Source organism: Artibeus jamaicensis, unplaced genomic scaffold (assembly GCF_021234435.1).
Source record: "Artibeus jamaicensis isolate MK-2021 breed Jamaican fruit bat unplaced genomic scaffold, CSHL_Jam_final contig_3113, whole genome shotgun sequence".
NCBI lineage: Eukaryota > Metazoa > Chordata > Mammalia > Chiroptera > Phyllostomidae > Artibeus > Artibeus jamaicensis.
Window position 1 is genome coordinate 518,130 of NW_026521719.1, and position 19,478 is coordinate 537,607.

The 19,478-nt window shown below is 36.9% G+C and overlaps 1 protein-coding gene and 1 long non-coding RNA gene across 2 annotated transcripts in view; one reads left to right on the forward strand and one right to left on the reverse strand.

Annotated features, from left to right (window-relative positions):
* LOC119038281 (uncharacterized) overlaps nt 1-1,950 on the reverse strand; it is a 62,195-nt gene extending 60,245 nt beyond the window's left edge. The window contains exon 1 of the long non-coding RNA XR_005080392.2: nt 1,816-1,950. This is a non-coding gene — a long non-coding RNA (uncharacterized LOC119038281). The remainder of the gene's footprint in view (nt 1-1,815) is intronic.
* A 23-nt stretch (nt 1,951-1,973) lies between these two features.
* CUNH3orf38 (chromosome unknown C3orf38 homolog) lies at nt 1,974-18,979 on the forward strand. The gene is made up of 3 exons (XM_037130709.2): nt 1,974-2,314; nt 4,748-4,989; nt 6,629-18,979. The coding sequence occupies exons 1-3, from the start codon at nt 2,188-2,190 to the stop codon at nt 7,205-7,207; spliced, it is 948 nt and encodes a 315-aa protein (XP_036986604.1). The 5' UTR covers nt 1,974-2,187; the 3' UTR covers nt 7,208-18,979.
* Nucleotides 18,980-19,478: the final 499 nt, after the last annotated feature.

The following is a 19,478-nucleotide window of genomic DNA, read 5'->3' on the forward strand; positions in this document are numbered from 1 at the left end:
TAGTTGGTGGACGACAAATGTGAAAACTTTCCAAAAGCAAGGCAGCGAATGGATTTATCTATGTTGGTAATTCCCCAAAGGTGAAGAGTCTCTGGTGGAACTTAAAACAATAAAACAAAAACTTTGAAGTCATTCGAAAATGACAATTAAAATTACTACCTAAAAAGCTTTTCAATAGGAAAATAAGCCAATTAGTGTGTACCTAAAAGACATCCTTGGACATGAGGGCTCCTACTTTTTTGGTTCACTAACAAAGGAAAACCCACTATTTGCTGTAACTTGCAACTGGAAAAAAATGGGCCCAGTGTAGTAAGAGAACATCTTTAATGAGGTAAGTTGGCACTGCAAATGTAAGAACACATACTGTGTTGAATACAGTGTTTTGTGCAAATTATAAATGTTATGCTTTGAAAAACACTGGGAAAGTTATTAAAGCATTTTAGAGATGAGATCCAGAATTCTCAGTCTATGAGTTACGGTCAAGTGGTCTTAAACTATTAAATAAATATATTTGAGGTATTTAGATAAAGTTATTGGGTTTATCTACTCTTTCCATTTTTCTTTCCTGAAACTTGAGGAATTCTGGGAAGCAATGAAATACTCCTATGAGTAAGCTCCCAAGATAAATAGGGTTGCCTTTCATAGCATAATGTAAGATTCATACTGATTTCAAGAACAAGTTGATAACACAAGCTTTGGTTATGTAGCAAAATTTGAAATGAAGGCAATCCAATAGTGCATGGTATTTGGGGATGCTGCACACTGGAAAAGAAAGGCTTCTTATTTTACTAAACTACTGTCTACCAGCTACTTTGTGTAATCCCTAATTGTGACAGTAGATAAGAACACTGCTTTCTAGAAACCAAGGTTCAGAAAAGTGAACTTGATTAAAGTCACACGACTAATAAGTGGAATTGAAATATCAGCTGTGTCCTAACACCTTAACGCCATGCAGTCTTTGGTCATGCAGTTTTCCCTACAAATGTAGAACATAAGTGGATCTAATCCAGATAGAGAGGGCTAGACTTGCCTGAGGATTATTGATTTCAGAGACAAAGGATGAAGTTGGCTACAGACTTATACCAACAGTGATTCTTACAGTGTGGTCCCCAGAGCAGCAGAACCAGCAGCGCCTCAGAATTTGTTATAAATCCTTATAAGGCAAGTGATTTAAATCTGATTCCTAACCCAGACTTCGTCCAGGACAGCATGACTGTCTCCCTCTCTTGAATGTGGGTACTAACAGCTAATATATGTTCTTTCGACGGAAGGGCCAGGCACTGTTCTTAATGCCCTCCTTTGCCATCAGTCCTTTGCCAACAACCTTTGTAGGTCTCTTCTAGATTCACTTTGAGATAGGAAACTGGGACAAAACGGCTTGCCCACGGCCGCCGTTGGTAAATGGCAGATTAAAACCCTGGCCTCCGGCTTCCAGCGTCCTAACTTTAAATTGCTACGCGACAACTGCCCAGTCTAAAACTAAACCCTTGCTGATCGGAACGGAACCGACAGCCAACCTCAGCTTGAGAGGGAAAGTCAGCAGAAAGGCAGACAGGCGTGGCATAGGATGGTTGGAGGGAAAACAAGAAAACTTTTCATAGTGTATTGTTAAAACCATAGTATTTTAACACAGTACTATACAATTTAAGAGAGTCAAATTATAGGCACACCCAATTTCGAAGCAGCCCTGTAGTACTTTCAAGCCCTCCAGGGGGCTGGGCCTGCGGACGGGGAGGAGGTGCCTCCATTGGCCCGCCCCGTGGCATCACGGGAGTTCGCTGTACACTGATGGGCCCACGCCCGCTTTCCACGCACCTGCACCAGCGCAGCCGTCCCAGGCACTCTTTTGGAGGAGGGATTCCTGAGGATTCAGGCCTTCGCTTTCCGCGACGCGACTAGCTTTCTTGTGGGAGGTCGATGTTTTCGGTGCAAGCGGGTGCTTCCTAAAGTGAGATTCGCGGCACCACGCTCCATACCGGCCGGCCCGGAACGACGAGTTGGAGCACTGCGTTTCCTGATAGACCACATTGGCTGTCACTTCCGCCCAAGGATTTGGAATACCCGTGGCGCTTTGGCTACGAACAGCAGGAAAGGCACTTCCGGTGCCTGTTGCCAAGGCGCCGGCCCCTTGGGCCTAAAGGAGCGACATTATTGGCGTTGTCCTCTCCCCCCTACCTGGGGGTCGAGATGTCGGGGCTCAGCGACCCAGAGAGAGAGGGCTGTCGTAACATGCTCGGCCTACTGGATAACGATGATATCATGGCCCTATGCGACACCATCACAAACCGCCTTGTGCAGCCTGAGGACCGCCAGGGTAAGGCTAGAACCCTCTCCCCAAGGCCGGCTGCCGCACCCCAGGCCTCACTGGCCCCCAGGTAACGAGATCTCGTGAGTGGAGGAGGTGCAAGGCCTTGTCCCCAACGCATCCTGGACTGCGCTTGGGCAGAACCTTCAGGAATCTTGGTTGGTGCAGCTGTTAGCGGTCTTAGAATTACAAAGCAACCTTGGGCGGCCTCGCCGCGCATTGTCTCTGGGGGAGGTTGTGGCAATCGAAGGAGCGCTGGTTTTACCTATTGAGTATAATAGGCAACTGTTTGTTGTTTGAACCAGAGTGCGTGAAGAGTCACTTTAAAATTTTTCGGGAACAGGGTGTATTCCACTTTGTTTCGATCAGCTGGGTGTCAGCCGCTGCTCACTCATTTTCAAGCTAGGCAGAGGATTTCAAAGATTTGTATCAATACACTAGTTGAAACAACCACTGCAATAAAAGCAGATGGTTTGAATTCATGTTTTGTTTTGTTTTGAGATCCAGGTTTTTTTCTGAGATGATTTTTTTGTAGTAGAAAAACCATTTTTCAGAGGCAAACGTTTCGGTAGAATAGATTTCAAGGGTTATTAACATTCAGCCTGATTGTAATGAGTCCGTATAAAAATGAGTAGCTTAAGCTTTTCTTGTTGTATGTCACCTGTCTAGTTTTATTTTAAAGTTGCTGGAATTTATTTTTAAATGTGAAAGTTACTGCCCCCTGCATTAGTAAAGGCTTACTAAGATTCAGCTTTTAAAAATTGTATTTCTCTACTTAAGTAAGATTAACATTGCTACTATCATTTAAGAAAAATCTCATCTGAAACTTCATACCATAAACATTAAAAGAAGAAATTCCTATGAACTTATACCAAATGGTTTTAGGTTTAATGTAGTTCTTCAGCATTTATATATTTTACATTTTAATCACCTCTGAAGACCAGGTGAATGAATTTAAAATTATAGTAGATCAAAATGCTCAATTTAATGGATGGATGTAAAAGCAAATACAAATAAAGTTCCCAGTACAAAAATGTTAAACGATCTGAAGAAACATTTTTCGAAGAGGAAAAAAAAATAATCAGTAAACATATGCAAGAGTAACCTCTTTAGAAAGCAGCGAAATGAAAACCAAACATACAGTCTTTTTTTCCTATGTACCATATTGGCAAAAAACTTTATGTATAAACTTCAAGCTTTGGTGATCCTGTACAACAACTTTTAGAACTACCTCTTTGGAAAACAAGTTTGACATTATTTCCTAAAGTGGAAGATTTGCTGAATTCCAAGGTACATGTTCTAGACTGAGCTTCTCAAACTTGAATGTGCCTATGAAATCACTCAGGGATCTCGTTAAAATGAAGATTCTGCTTCAGTAGTTTTAGTGAGGGTACAGAAATTTCACATTTTTAACAAGGTCATAGGGAATGCTCATCCACTTGCCCCTCTGCAGTGGCAGACATATGAAAGTAACAGTGTTTGTAATTGGACACAAACGATAAAACTCTATAAACAGAATGATACTTTGTGATATAGTCATACAGTTAACTACGGTTCAACAGTGAACATGAATGAACTAGAGCTATGTATATTCACATAGTTTAATGTGAATATAACATTCAGAAACAACAGTAAGGGAAAAATTGATTACAGAAGACTGGGTTGAAATTTACAGCATTCAAAAATACGAAACTATGTTGTTGTTTAGGGATACATAGATATGCTGCAACTACTATTTTTTTTAAAAGGGAGAATATTAAATGACATTTAGGATAATAGCTACCTGTGAGGTTGGTGGGAAGAGGGAATGATATTAAGTAGGGAGGTGTAAAATTACAGCCTCAAAGATGTTAATAATTTCCTGTCTTAAGCTGCATGCTGTGTGCTCGAGAGTTCATTTTATTCTGTGTACCTCACACATGTTAAAAATAATCTTAAACTATCATTTAATATAATTTTCTAATTAAAAAAGTACAGTCAGGGTTCTACCTGTTCTTAGAAGTATGATTATTAATACTTCATGAATCCTCAAGTTTCATTATGTGTAGAATGAGATTGAACTAAAAGTTTTTGCACTTCTAAATATCGTACCCATTTTTACGGATTTTAACTGAAATTAGGTCCATTGGCCTTATTAGAAACATTTTTTTTACTTTGGCTAAAATTTTTTTTTCAAACACACTATAAAAGAAGTGCTAAAATTTCACTTTATCTTCTAAAAAATGAAATGAGAGGGAATTTTAGGTAGGGAAGTTTAAAGCCTAAAGAAATTTTTTTAAAAAACCTAAAACCTGACAACCCACCACCTATTTTTCAAAAATGATAACCAGCTCATGTAGAAGGAAAAATGCCATGACGAGTATAAATAGAGTTTCTGCTGACCTTGGACAAATTTACAAGTCACTCATGATATTTCTATTAATCATTACAATTTCTTTCTAGATGCCATTCGTGCAATATTAGCATATAGTCAAAATGTAGAAGAACTTCTGAAGCGTAAAAAAGTCCACCGAGATGTCATATTTAAGTACTTGGCATCACAGGGAGTTATTATACCTCCAGCTACTGAAAAACACAGTCTTATCCAGCATGCAAAGGATTACTGGAAAAAGCAATTACATCTGAAATTGAAGGAAACACCAGAGCAAGTTAAGACCTCTATGGATATTAAAATCTTTCAACAGGTAAAATTGTTGATCTTATAGTTACAACCTGAACCATAGTTGTGTCTCAGATTCTTTAGCTTCATTCTAGATCTGGGGTAACATGTTAATTTTTTAAAATAACTTTTAGCTTTACTTCATATCTTATGTATTCTAAAGGAAGACCAGTAAAGCATCTAAAAGACAATGTTTCTGACATTTAGTAATGCATATAAAATACTATTCTGATTTGTGAGGCAAAAAAATTTTATCCCCTTATCAAATCATATTTGACTTTTAAAAGAGGGTGGATAGACTGCCGGATCAATTAATTTTAATTTAACCTCAAATTTTCTGTAATTTTTTTTCTCTAAGAATGCTATTGCCCTGGTTGATGTGGCTCAGTTGGTTGGAGCATCAGCCCATAACTGAAAGATTGCGGGTTCGATTCCTGGTCAGGGCACATGCCTGGTTGCACGTTTTATCCCTAGGCCTGGACACTTATGGGAGTCAACCAATTTTTGTTTCTTTCTCACATCGATGTTTCTCTCTGTCTCTGAAAGTAATAAAAAAAAATGAATGAATGCTATTGTAAGCCCTTTCTCATTTTGAAAACTTACTCATTACATTTGATTTTTTTTTTTAACCTAGAAAAAATTCTGTTGTAAATTTTCTCTGGCTGACGTTGGCTGTTTGTCACCCTTTATATCCCCACTGTACATTTTAGATATTGTATGAATATTTAAATGTTGATTGAATGAATCTCTATGTCATTTGCAGATTTTTAAACTACATACCACACACTTTGAATTAATGAGGTGTTACAGTGAGAGATACTTACCTTCACATTAGGAAGGAATCTTACAAGGACTTTCTTAATGTGCTGAAAAGAACCTTGACTTTGAAATCATGACAGATGTGACTTCAGATTAGTGTCTGCCATATACTGAGATGTAAACTTGTGCAAATAACTTGACTTTTCTGAGCCTTTTTAGAAATAAATCTATAAAATGGGCATAAGGATAATATCTTGGTCACAAGGCTTGTGAAGTTAAAAGGAAGTAGGACTTAAGTGCAAAGCATAGTGCCCAATATATTAAATAGTACATGCTCAGTAAATGTAAGATTTCATAACATGTAAATGAGGTATTATGCTCTGGAATAAATAGGTGAATGAAAATCTAACCTATCAGGTATATATTTACAACAACATTTTCCTTGGGGCAGGAGAGAAATAGTAGTGTAAAATTCATTCTGATCATAGAAAACAACCTATTTCAATATTAGAAGTATATATTTAAAGACTGATATTGTCAGCTTCATTGTGGTATGACTTATATGCCACAAATATATTCATTTAAAGCATACATTTAAAAGGTTTTGACATTTTTTTCATACCTGTGAAACCACTGCCACAATCAAGAGAAGATGCTTATGTAAATCATTATTGACTGTACATGATGATATTTTAAGAGGTTAAACTTTAATTTCTTAGCTGGATTTGTAGATGTTTAATCTCAGAAATTCTAAAATGATTTTTCCCTTTTTGCAGAGAGAATTTACTATGCATGGTGGTTTTAGTGAGTTTACATGTAGTTCATTTTCCTTGTGAAACAGGCTACATAGAAAAATAGATGTAGGAGAATTAACCTTGGTTTTATTTTGTATTTGTCTTAATCAGCAGGAGAAAGAAGATAAAACTGAAAAAGTTGATTTTCGTCAGTTAGGGAAAGAATTCTGTCACTGGTTCTTTGAACTTCTTAATTCTCAAAATCCTTTACTCGGACCACCTCAAGATGAATGGGGACCGCAGCACTTCTGGCATGATGTCAAGCTTAGGTTTTACTACAACACCTCTGAACAAAATGTGATAGACTACCAAGGAGCAGATATCGTGAGCCTTCGTCTGCTGTCACTAGTGAAAGAAGAATATCTTTTTCTCAGTCCCAACCTAGATTCCCGAGGATTGAAATGTGCCTCTTCTCCCCATGGTCTGGTTATGGTTGGAGTTGCTGGGACTGTCCACCGAGGGAACACTTGCTTGGGCATTTTTGAACAAATTTTTGGACTCATCCGCTGCCCTTTTGTGGAGAATACTTGGAAAATCAAATTTATCAATCTGAGAATTATTGGAGAGGCTTCTCTTGCTCCTGGAGCATTAATGAAACCAGCTATTAAATTTGAACCAAGTGATCTAGAGGCCTTTTATAATGTAATCACTCTATGTGGTACCAGTGAAGTACATCATAACGTAAGGTAGGCATTGGGTTGTGGAACTGAAGACCAAGCTGTATGTGGTGGAAAGGAAACATTGTTGAACAAAAGAGAACTGAGTTCAGGTTACCCTCTAAAGCAGTAAGAACTGTATGGCAGTCTATAAAGAAACTCTTCCAGGTACTACATTGACATATTTTAGGTGAAATATCTTTTTTGACTACAGACATACATTATGTGAATACTTGCCTCTTTCTACTTCAAGTTGCAGCAAATGTTCTGAGGGCTTAATGCAGTTCATCAAATAAATTCCACTTTAGATGTTATAAACATTGTGCCTTAGAAACCAGGTAATATTTTATTTTACTGAGTGAGTATTCTGCTAATGGGTGTGCTTTTCATGTGGGAAAGGAGTAATGTGTTCAAGGCTTCCCCTTTTCAAATTTCTTTTAGCAGTCTGAATAATTTTACAAACACATCATAATGACAATACTGTTTTTTTAAAAGTACATGTATTAGAGACGTTTAATGTGAAATCGAAGTTAATATTCTAGAAAACTTGAGTGATATGCATGTACTTTTTATGCAGAAAGCCCAATAACTTAGCAGGTATAAAAAGAATTGCCTTTTTAAAATTTGAAGAACATACTTCGAAGTTACCTACTGTAGTCCAAACTAAATATCTTATAACGTGCAACACTTCAGGAACTGTTTTAGACAATGATAAGTGCTGGGCTCAAGACAGACCTTATCGTGTAAGGCTTTAATAGTTTTATGGAGTATTTATTGTAACACCATATAAAGGAAACACACTGTTGAAATTTTTCAAAAGATGTGCCCAATTTCTAACCTCCAAGTGAATTACTGTTTTCCTCTTGGTTGATGTTGGATGAGGTGAACAAAAAAAAATTACAATGTAAGAGCATACGCCCTCATCATAAATTAAAATTACTAGGATTTTTTTCATTTGTGATTTGTTTTACTAGGATTGAGTTATGATGTTAAGTTGCCAAATTAATTACATACTTGCTTTAAAATTTAAATTTCTCATCACCCAGCAGCTACTTGCTGATCTGGATTTAGTTTGTAATTTTAATTTCCAAAATGCCCATTGGCAAAAAATTCATCTGGGAAATGTTGTGATGATGTATTTATTATACCTGTTAACTTTCTACCTTTAACTCTGCTTGCGATCATCTAGAGTGACTGGAAAGAATTGTGGAAGCAGGAGGAAAATACTCTTTTGTTTTTTTAGTGTCATGCCTCTAATGAGGAGTATAAATTGATGTGTCCTAAAATAAAAACTTAATAAAGGAGAGAAATCTCTTTTTTCAGCTGTTGGAATAGTGTATTGTTTAGAGTTAAAGCCAAATTTTCTTTACATTGCAAATGTCATTATAACGTGTAATTGATAAATATCCTAAGAAAAGGATAAATTAAATATTATTTCCATTTTTTTCTTTGTGTTAATGTCCAGTGCTGCAGAAATATAACCATGGATGCTCAGGATGGGCAGAAATTACTTCTCGCCGTCTGTGATGTGGAATTTTTAGTATATGTAATGCTCAAGTGAAGCTGCAAACCGCATATTTGCTTTTTAATCACTCTTAAACATTTGAAATTTTTCTGATACACTAAATCTGTTGAGAATTGAAGCTGTGTTTTATATCCTATGAATCCCCACAGCTGGGCACACCTGTAGGACATAATGTTTAACAGAACGGCTGAAACAGTGAGCAAAAGAGGCTTACATTCTGTGTAGAAGAATCTGTGTCTAGGTTTTTGTCTTCAGTAATTCTTATCAATGGTAATTTTTTGATCACATTGTGAGTTTGAGTTTTATATGTGGATACACAGAAACTCTTAGGCCTCAGACTAACTAAGATTTGGGGAATATTTGAGCTTTCATTTAAAATTTCCTGAATTTCAGAAGTCCAAGGTCAGAGTGGGATGTACTAGGAGGGCCATAAGACTACCTAAAAAATGTTAAAGGGGAAGTGGATACTTCCAGGTTGGAGAAAGAAATTTGTTCATGAAGCTTAAACTTGGGCAGGCCTCCAGGAAGCCCAGAAGAATAGTGCAGCTTGAGCTCTCCTTTTACTACCATCCTTGTCATTTATTTTAGCATAGGGCAGAGACCCCCACCCCAGCCTTATGTCTCTTGTTTTATCACATTCAGCTGGTATTCGGGAAGTCTGTGGAGGCAAGTGGTAAAGAATAAAACTTCCTACATATAAATCATAGTAATTGGGTGGTCATATCACAGAAGCACCTGGACTTGATTTGCTGTGGCCTAATAATGGTATCACCCTATTTTTCAGACTATAAGATGAACTCCCCAAATTTGGGAAGAATGGGGGGGTGCGTCTTACTGTCCAAATGTAGCTTGTCTGGCTCGCTGTGGGGCGGGGGACAGCAGTGGAGCAGGGTCACAGGTTATTAAGTATTGTACCACTCTTTTTGCTTCAAAAGTTTTCCCATTTCCTCCTCTAAAAAACCTAGGTCGGTCCTATAGTCCTAAAAATACAATATGCATCAAGTGTCTTTTGGGGGAAATAAATCTCAAAGTAATAATAATATTAGTATATTAGTATCTGAGATGCAAAAAAAAATTTTCACGTGTCTCATTAGCTAACAATAATAGGAAAAAAGCCATCTCTGATTTATTAAATCTACTTGCAACTGGCGAACACTTGTTAGGAAAATGTTCTCAGGTTTTCACAAAAGTTAACATTTTTATGCTAAAGGAAGGCTACTTAGTCCTAGTAAAAATCTTAATAGCACCAGAAAAGGATTTAAAGAGTAGTGGTTTAATTTAAAAATAGCTAATCAGAAACATGTTTTAACAAAATGGCTTTTGTGGCAAAGTACATCATACAAATGAATGAAAACCATACCTTAACATTTTTCTTAGTATCTGTTTTCACAAATTTAGATGCCCTTTTCTTCACTTGTTCTTAGTTAGGGTTGTGGAGAGGTGTTCATCAACCTTTGGAAAATAAGACCTATGTTTCCTCTCCTGAGAAAAAGTATGTTTGCATAACATACTACAATTGCTGCGTAATATTTCAGTGAGTTCTTGGACTTCTTTAAAGCACATCTGTGAATCTTACAGAAATTCTTATACTCCATGTGAAAATCTTGCCATAATAGTTTTATTTCCCCCAGACTACTGTTCTACTATATTAAAATTAAAATTATTTTTAGAAACTTTGTCCCCTTGCCAGACTTCCAAAGCTAGAGTACAAAAATCTTATGAGTGATTCCTAGGAAATCTTGTTAGTTTATGGTAGCTATTAACTTGTAAATTGTAGCTTTCAGGAGATGTCAGATTTAAGACAAAACCTACTGAAATATTGTCAAGTGAAACAAAAATCAGAATTCATTTTATTTTGACAAAAATTTGATGAATAGTGAACATGCTTTGGAGTGATTAAAAATGTGAAAAGGAAAAGATTTTATTTATTTATTTTTAAAGATTTTATTTATCTTTAGAAAGGAAGAGAAGGAGAGAGGGAGAGAGATATCAAAGTATGGTTGCCTTTCATGCTTTCCTGGCTGGGAACTGGCCTGCAACCCAGGCATATTGACTGGGAATGAAACCGTGATCCTTTGGTTCGCAGGCCTGAGCTCAATCCACTGAGTTACACCAGCCAGGTCAGGAAAATATTTTTAGAAATCTTTTCCCAAGATCTTCACAAAAACTATCCTAAGAAGGTGTCTATTTCATAATGATTGTATATTGCTAATTCTGATAAAGAATTTAAAAAATATGAACATTGTCTTTGAAGGGCCTCCACGTGTGATCTGCTTTACACCACGTGGTCTCACCTCGCCTCCCACACCCACCCCCCACCCTATTTGTAATCTTTGTAATTGGCCAGTTTGCAGCTAGTACAGCCTCAGTGCTAGAAACGGTTTTCTGTATCTGGGCTCTCTGTAACCTTATTTGGCATATAGTTACTGAGCATCTACAGTTTATGAGTTACTGAGTCAAGTGCAAGATAAAATAATTCATTACTAGGTTATTTATGTAAATTTACGTTGAATTCAAACCTGGGTTTAGATGTCTTAAAGTGTGAACTACATGTAGCTGGGTTTGGTAATATCCTTTAGTATGTCAGAACAATAAATATATAATCGACGTTTTAAATAGCTATGTGGCTTTACCTAAGTCATACAGACTTTAGGAATAAAAAATATAGGATATTTTGACAGACCACTTTATTTAGAATTGGAAGGAGAATATTTATTTAAGAATTGTATCAGAGTGCATTGAATCTTTTTAGCTTAGTTTTTTTAGTTCGAACCTTTCTGATAGTCTTTCAGTAAAAATGTGTTCATATTAAAATTAAGTGTGATATTTGCTGTGAATTAGAATGTACCTCAAAATGTTAAACCAGAATCTGCAGAATTACTTGTGTTAATTAGAATCAGAGGCCTAAAATTTGATTTCTGTTATCAGTACTGGCAAATTTAATTTTCCCTTTTAGTCAGTTATTTAGTGAAGGTTTCTTTGGTTAACAGTTTTCATTTTCAGTTTTTAGATACCCTGAATCTCAAGTGTGAAATTATATTTGAATTAATGAATGTAAGGATTGAAGGAACCCCCTGTAGTCCACTGCCAACTGTGTTACTTGAACAATCTAATGTTTTCTGAACAAAAAATAACTAAGGAAAGCCTTTTTTCCTGGATCCATTTTGTTGGATGAGTTTGCATTCATCTTTTCCATCTCCCATTTTTTACTCTACTAATAGTATCAACACTTCATTGTCTCATATTGTTGCGTGTAAGTTCCTTTTGCCTCCTTACATAGATCATAAGATAAGTTCTAGGTAAATTTTTAGAACTGGTGAGTTACTTATTTCACAATCTGCTTTTCCCCCAGTCCCCTGCACAAGGATACATAAGCTAAATTTTGGGTGCTTAATATGCTGGCTGCTTTTCTGTGCCCCTTGTGCTTATCGACTCATTTCATCCCGTGGATTGCTAAATGAGGTAGATATCATTGTACTTCGTTTCCAAAAAAAAAGAAAAAGAAAACAAAAAACAGGGTTCAATGACTAACTTCCCAGCATTTGGAGCAAATGCCAGAACCTAGATTTAAAACCCAGTGTGAGAGCCTGAGAGTCTGGTGATACCTTACTAAGTTATATTGCCTCTTACATGTAGTAGGTTTTTGATGCATCTTTTTCCACTGGTTATCTTCAATATGAAGGTTGTCATTTTCTGGCACTTAACTGCCAAAGCAAAGCTGCCTTTACTCTATTGTTTATGCAAAAACAGAGTAGGAGTATCAGTACACACTGTATTGTGTTTTAATTAAACCTCTTAAGTTGCTCATGTAGTTATTTAAAACTTCTGGGTTGGCCCTGGCTGGTGAGAACCAAAGGTTCGATTCCCAGTCAGGGCACATGCCTAGGTTGTGGGCAAGTGCAAGCGAATAATCCATGTATCTCTCACACATTGATGTTCCCCTCTCTCTCTCCCTTCCCCTCTCTCTAAAAATAAATCTTTTTAAAAAAAGAAAGTTGATTGGGTAATAAAATAATTATTAAATATTAATATTAAATATTTAATAATTATTAAGTATAAAATGTATATGTAACCATTGTATCAACCATTTCTTGGACTCATCGTCACACCACAATCTCCAGTCATCTTCCCTTCCTGTTATGACTGTTGTGCTTTCAGCCCGAGAATTAGTCTGTTTCATGCATCCAATTTCTTGCCATGTCTGGATGTAGCGTATGTATAGAATTGTTTTCTATTTCAGCTGTTGCTGTAATTGGACTCTTTACATTAACCTAGACTTATTTTTTGCTTTAATATTTCTTACATGTTTGTGACATTATATGCCCTTAAAGTACAGCTTTCACCATATTTTTCGTGTTCAGAACTTCAGTGGTGTTGTATTACCTTCAAAGTCTGGTTTTCATTACCAGCTAAGTTGGGTTCCACTCATTTTCACACATCATTTGATCCCGCATTTACTGCTGTATATATAGTCTTTGTGTTTACTTATCCTATACTTATCCCTGTGCTTTTATTGGCAAGTATATGAAATTGTAGATTTAAGTTTGTGTTGTAGTCTGATAATGTATTGTAGAAAGAAAAGAATTATGATTGAAATGGAGTTTGCAACTGGAAATTTCAGTAAGGCAAGCACTTTTTCTCTTTAGGACGTGTACATCATCTGTCTAGAACACTTTCCCCAGCTTTTTGCATGGCTGCTTTATTTACATTTTGAGGATTTGGGTTAGATCAGGGGTGTCACTCATTTCCACGGGGGGCCACATCAGCCTTGCAGCTGCCTTCAAAGGGCCGAATGTAATTTTAGGACTTTATAAATGTAACTACTTCTTAACGGTTAAGTGAGAGCTCGGTGCTGCCGCTGGGTAGAAACAAGGTGCAGGGCTGGATTCGGCCCGCGGGCCTTGCGTTTGCCACCTGTGTGTTAGATGTTTCCTCTCAGACCAGGTACACCCTATTGATAATATTTATGAGAGCACCTTGTTAGTTTCAGTCTTAGTACTTAGCTACTTTATTTTTTTAATATATTTTATTAATTATGCCATCACAGTTGTTCTATTTCCCCCCTTCATTCCCCTCCACCCTGCACACCCCCTCCCCCACCATTCCCCCCCTTTAGTTTATGACCACATGTCTCAAGTTCTTTAGATTCTATATTTCCCATACTATCCTTGCCCTCCCCCCTATTTTCTATCTACCATCTATGCTACTTATTTTCTGTACCTTCTCCCCCCTTCTCCTTCTCCCACTCCCCTGTTGCTAACCCTCCATGTGATCTTCATTTCTATGATTCTGCTCCTGATCTAGCTGTCCTCTTAGTTTGCTTTTGTTTTAGGTGTGGTTGTTAATAACTGTGAGTTTGCTGTCCTTTCACTTCATCTTTTTTATCTTCTTTTTCTTGGGTAAGTTCCTTTAACATTTCATATAATAAGGGCTTGGTGATGATGAACTCCTTGAATTTGATCTTATCTGAGAAGCAAGTTATCTGCCCTTCCATTCTAAATGAAAGCTTTGCTGGATAGATCAATCTTGGATGTAGGTCTTTGGATTTCATGACTTGGAATACTTCTTTCCAGCCCCTTCTTGCCTATAAGGTCTCTTTTGAGAAATTTGCTGACAGTCTGACGGGAACTCCTTTGTAGGTGACCTTTAATTTATTAATCTTCCCCACTAGATTTTAAACTGAGAGCAGAGACTGTTTTCACTTTCATTGCATTTCCATTGCTTTGTACAGAGATTAGGTATTCAATATTTACTAGAGATACAAATAAAGGAACAAATGCTGCTGTTCATTCAGAGCCTTATGTCAGTATATTCCTAGTCCTTTGCCTGTTTGCTAAAGATAATGCCTAGCACATATATTAGATGCTCAATAAACATTTGTGAAATGAACAAAGCCAAAGTTATCTTCCTGAATAATGGTATATGAGCTGTAGTACAATCAATAGTCTTTAGGAGAGAAAGTAAAATTTTTATGCATCTGTAAAAGATGAAGAAACCGAGCCCCCCCACCCCACGAAGTAATATGCTGAAAACTACACAATTTTGTTATGAAGGTTTTTCCCTGGGATTTGGGGGTTTTCTTTTTTAACCACAAAACTCGTGTTTCTTTTTGCTCTTCGTTTCCAATTTGACTACTCCAACTACCTCATTTTGAAAGAATTTAAACTCTAATTCTTGATTTTTTCATACATAATAAACCAATTAGATAAGATGATTTTTTAAGTCTGAAGTTACATGGTTTTATGATTACATGTCTTTTCAGCAACTCAAGAATATTCCTTTTAAATAAATTTGTAGTTCATTGCTGAGGGTATTTTTTAATTTTGCTTCTTTGTAAATCACACTCATTGAAAAACACTTCATTCTTTGTTTTTTTCCCTAACAAGTATACATTTTTAAGAGTGTGTAGTGTGTGTATTTCTGGTTATAGGAAGGAAACGCAAAAGGATGAAAATATTACACATCAAATGTACAATAGAAAAGGGAAAAAGTATGAAGCCTTTAAAGTATTTTCCTATTTTCTAACCACTAAAAATCCTAAAGTTGTTTGAAACTACCATTCTGTAAAATTTTTTTGCCTTGTTGCATATGTTCAAAATATGTTTTCATGTGTTAAGAAAATTGGAAAGTGGCTTACAGATGGCCAAATTATAGATTGCCAGTAATGTCTAGTAAAAATAAAGATGCTACTAACATAATTTTAAAAAGTACCCAGCAACAAACTACAAGTTTCATCAAAGAGAATTGGAGTTGCCAAACAGTTAAAAAAGTGACATCGGAGACAGTGATGTATTTGGGCAGGATTTTTTGTAGGAAGGATGGCACTGTGGATGCTGCTAATAAGGTCATTGGGTTAATTCTAGGAAGTTTGAACAGGACACATTTAACCAAAAGTGGTTTTGCTGTGCTGATTCCATTGGTTGGAGACCTTTATGACAGATGGGGCTTAGAGTTCAGAAACAAGGTAACGGAGAGGTAAGCATGTCAGGGGCTTTAGTGCTGGAACTAGAACGACAATCACAAAATCGTTAAGAGAAATTTTATGAACTAGGAATTAAAAGAAATTGTAAAATGAGCCATAATTTTAATTCTAAAAGCAGCCTTAAACTATGACGAGAATTTAGGACTAAGAAAAAGTTGGTTTGAAATATTATCAGTGTTTTCTCTTAAATGTTCTTTCAATTTTGTAAACATTTATTGAGCACTTACCATGTACTGGGTATTTTAACAGACAAAGTATCTTTTTAGCTTCCTAGGCTCTTCTCTTTTTGTTTTAATATATAAAGTAATGTCTACTGTTTGTTTAATAAAGGGTTTATTTTATTAGAAATTGCTTCTCTGTGATTTCTTCTCGATGCCCTCGTTACCACTTTAACTGTGGTCATCTTTTAGGGTCTAATCTGGTTGGGTTGGAGCAGCGCTGCTGAAAGAGGAATGATCCTTGGTAAACAGCCTGGCAGTTTCAGACAGAGGGAAAAAACACACGGAAACCTTTTGTCACATATGGAACACTTCGCCAATTTTATGCACGTAATGCACATTTTATATATTTTAATGTAAGACGACTTTTACAAAAACTCAGTGTTCTGTTGTTACCGTGTGATCATTAGGTGCGTATGTAACACAAGGACCGTGTTGGTTAGGTTAGTTCAGCCAACACGACGTTCCTCTGTTCATCTTCAGTAATGGACTTGCCTATTGATTTTAATGTCGGCTACAGCAAATTTGTTTTTTTGTGGTTCATGAAAATAGTAACAAATGCCACCATTAATTAAATGCCTTAATGTAAATAGTGGGGAAAAAAACCTCAATTTGAATGCAGAATTAGAATGCGTCTGTGCTATGCAGTTGATTCAGAGTGTGATGTTTTCAACAAATCAGTTGGGTTATGTAAGGAAGTCGGCCTTCGATCTACCACTAGGTAGTAGCACATGGTCTGTCAGTATTTGCATGTCACTGTCAAAATCGTCACACCTGGTATATGAATTTAGTTAAGTAGTTTTATTTTTCTTGAACAACCCTAAAATATGTAATACATCTTAGTTTAAAATCTGTCATGCAAGGTGGAGAAGGGTCCAAAATTACAGGCATCATGCAGACTTGCACTCCTTAAAGTAAATCAAGTGTGAAACACGGCTGCCAGTTTCTGTCCCAGATTACTGGCACACACACAGCGCACTGAGCCCTTGATGACAGGAAGCCGCCTCCCTTAGCCTCAGTTACTGGGGCCCCTGCCTGAGATCAATTACTTGGACATGAAGACATTTTAACATTTTCGATGATTCTTGACAATAAGATCTTGATGATCTTAATGATTATGTCCATTTTTCTGTTTGTATTTTCTGTGTTGGGTCATTGGATGTAGTCCTCAGACATAACGCATGCTAGCCTCTAACAGCTATGAAGCAACCTGTTTGTTACATGTGTGTCTGAATTTGTAGACTAGGTTCAAATATTAAATAAATCTGTAACAAAATAATAAACACTATTGCCAAGAAGCTTGTACCAACAGTCTCAACAAATTTTGATTAGAAAACTAAGTTATTAGAAAAGTTCTAAGAAAGTTGCATACTTGAGTAACAGCACAGAAGAGCAGTTCCTATTTTGTACACTCTGGAGGATATTTTTTTAAGCTATGAGAGAAAGTTTACTTAGAGGCAGCCACAGAGGTAGAAGAAGTGAGCCGTAGAAGAAATGGGCTCAGGAAAGGCATTGCAGAAGCAAAGGAAGAGGGAGGGAAGGAGGGAGGTACGCTGCGGGTGTGCTCTGGATAAAGCACAGCACCGGGTCCCGGTCTTAAGGGCTTTTATGTGGGGGTCTCAGTGGACTACATCAGCATTCCAGGTGTGCCCCTCAGGGTTGTGGTGTCCACAGCCAGGTTGTCACCAGGGAAGAGAGGGTCACTAGTCAGTGCAGCTGGGTCTGAGGCAGCCATGGGTTGCTCTGACTGGTTTTACTGCTTCTCTAGGCCTGAAGCTGAAACATAGCTGAGACCTAGGTGTCACCTCCAGGGGTTAATGCCTAAGGAAGTGGTCGTTTAAGGCCTTTGCCCTTTGCTAGATACTTGGGGCTCTCCACCCTGGGGACCCTCTCTCTGCACCAAGCCTATTGTCCCTAATCATGCCTATCTCAGCTCTTGCCTATCTACCTGCTACATCCCCACCCTCCCACCCCCCTCAAGGATCTTGGCTCTGAATTTTCTAAGGGAAAGAAATGTAGGGTCTCTTCTGTAGCTACTTCCTGCAGATGGAAGGGTCATCAAAGGTCAGTAGTCCCCGAGTATGAATAGGGTTTGGTAACCTGTTAGAGGCAACTTGTATTATAAATCTTCATGTTATTGGAGCAAAAACTAGAACAACAAAGAATTATGGTGGACAGTGCTAGAGGATATTTTGTAGACAAAACCATTGATGTACAGTGTCTAAATCATTATTTGGCATAAATGACTGAGAAGGCCTTGAATATAAAACACAGATTACATGAGGAAATAAGTTTTGGTGAGGACTAGACAGGATGTGTTAATCTTTAATGATGGATCAGCAGTTCGGGGGCAGAAATGAAGGTGGTTGTTAGGTAAATAAGAGGCTTATACAAAAAAGTCGTTAACTCATCCCATTCGTAAAAGAGCAGTTACTTGTTCAACAAGAAACCATGAAGACACTGTTTCAGTGTTGAAGGGAATAGAAATACAATTAAATTTTACCCCTTGTGTCTACACTATTTTTTATAACGGCGCTGTATGGAACACTGGTCAGGAAGTTTCAAAGCTGTTTTTTAATCCAGTTCTGCCTCTTCAGAGAAAAGGGGTTCATAGGAGGTTTTGAAATAAAAGCAGATTAAAACAATTTTTGGTGACATTGTTAATTTAGTAAAGGGCTTTCCCTTGATGTGAGGTGTCTAGCTCATGGCGTCTCAACCAGTCTTTCTACTGTTGTGAAGAGACGTCCCTGCCTCCAGGTCCATAATGTGAACTGTAGTGACAGGCAGTTGAGATGATTTTAAGATTACACAAAATTTTGTGCAAATGGCTCAGTTTTACAGAGCTTCAATCCCCAGTACCTCCCCCAACCTCATTTTCTTGGTTTACCGCTGACACAATATATTTGGGTACTTATTTAAAACCACATCCAAATACTGCAACATAATATGAAAGAATACTCTCCTAAACTGAGTGCAAAAGACAGATTGGGAATCCATTTAACACCATCTGCAGGGAGATTTTCCTTTTGGTGATTCAAGGTAAGAAGATCATTGTGAAAGTATATGACTGAAGAATATTATATGTGGAACAATAAGAAAAACAAGAAGTTATATAAGTCACATGCCTATTTTTAGAATACCAGTGATAAACTTCCTCTTTCAATATGAACATAGTACTATAGAACAAAATTATGGGAAGACATAACTGCTTATACTTACATATCATTTTTAAGAGAGGTTCAACAAGTTGTACACTAAATGCTTATTCTGACCTGACTTTATATACTTTTTTTCTTAAAGCAATAATCATCTTCCCATGTGAGTATTTCAACTGAAAATATCACCTGCATATTTTTGTTTGTTTGTTTATTTTGTTTTTAAACAAGCATTCATTGCTCTTATTTTCCGTCCTTTTATAATCCTGGTATTTTGGCAATTTGTCAGAGATCACTTCACTCCATACTTTTTCTTTCCACCCAAATTAAGGCTTAGTTTGAAACATTTTCAGTACTGGAATGAAAAATACTTTTTAAAAAAAGCTATTTTCTTTTCACATTTTATGAATTACAATGACTAATGA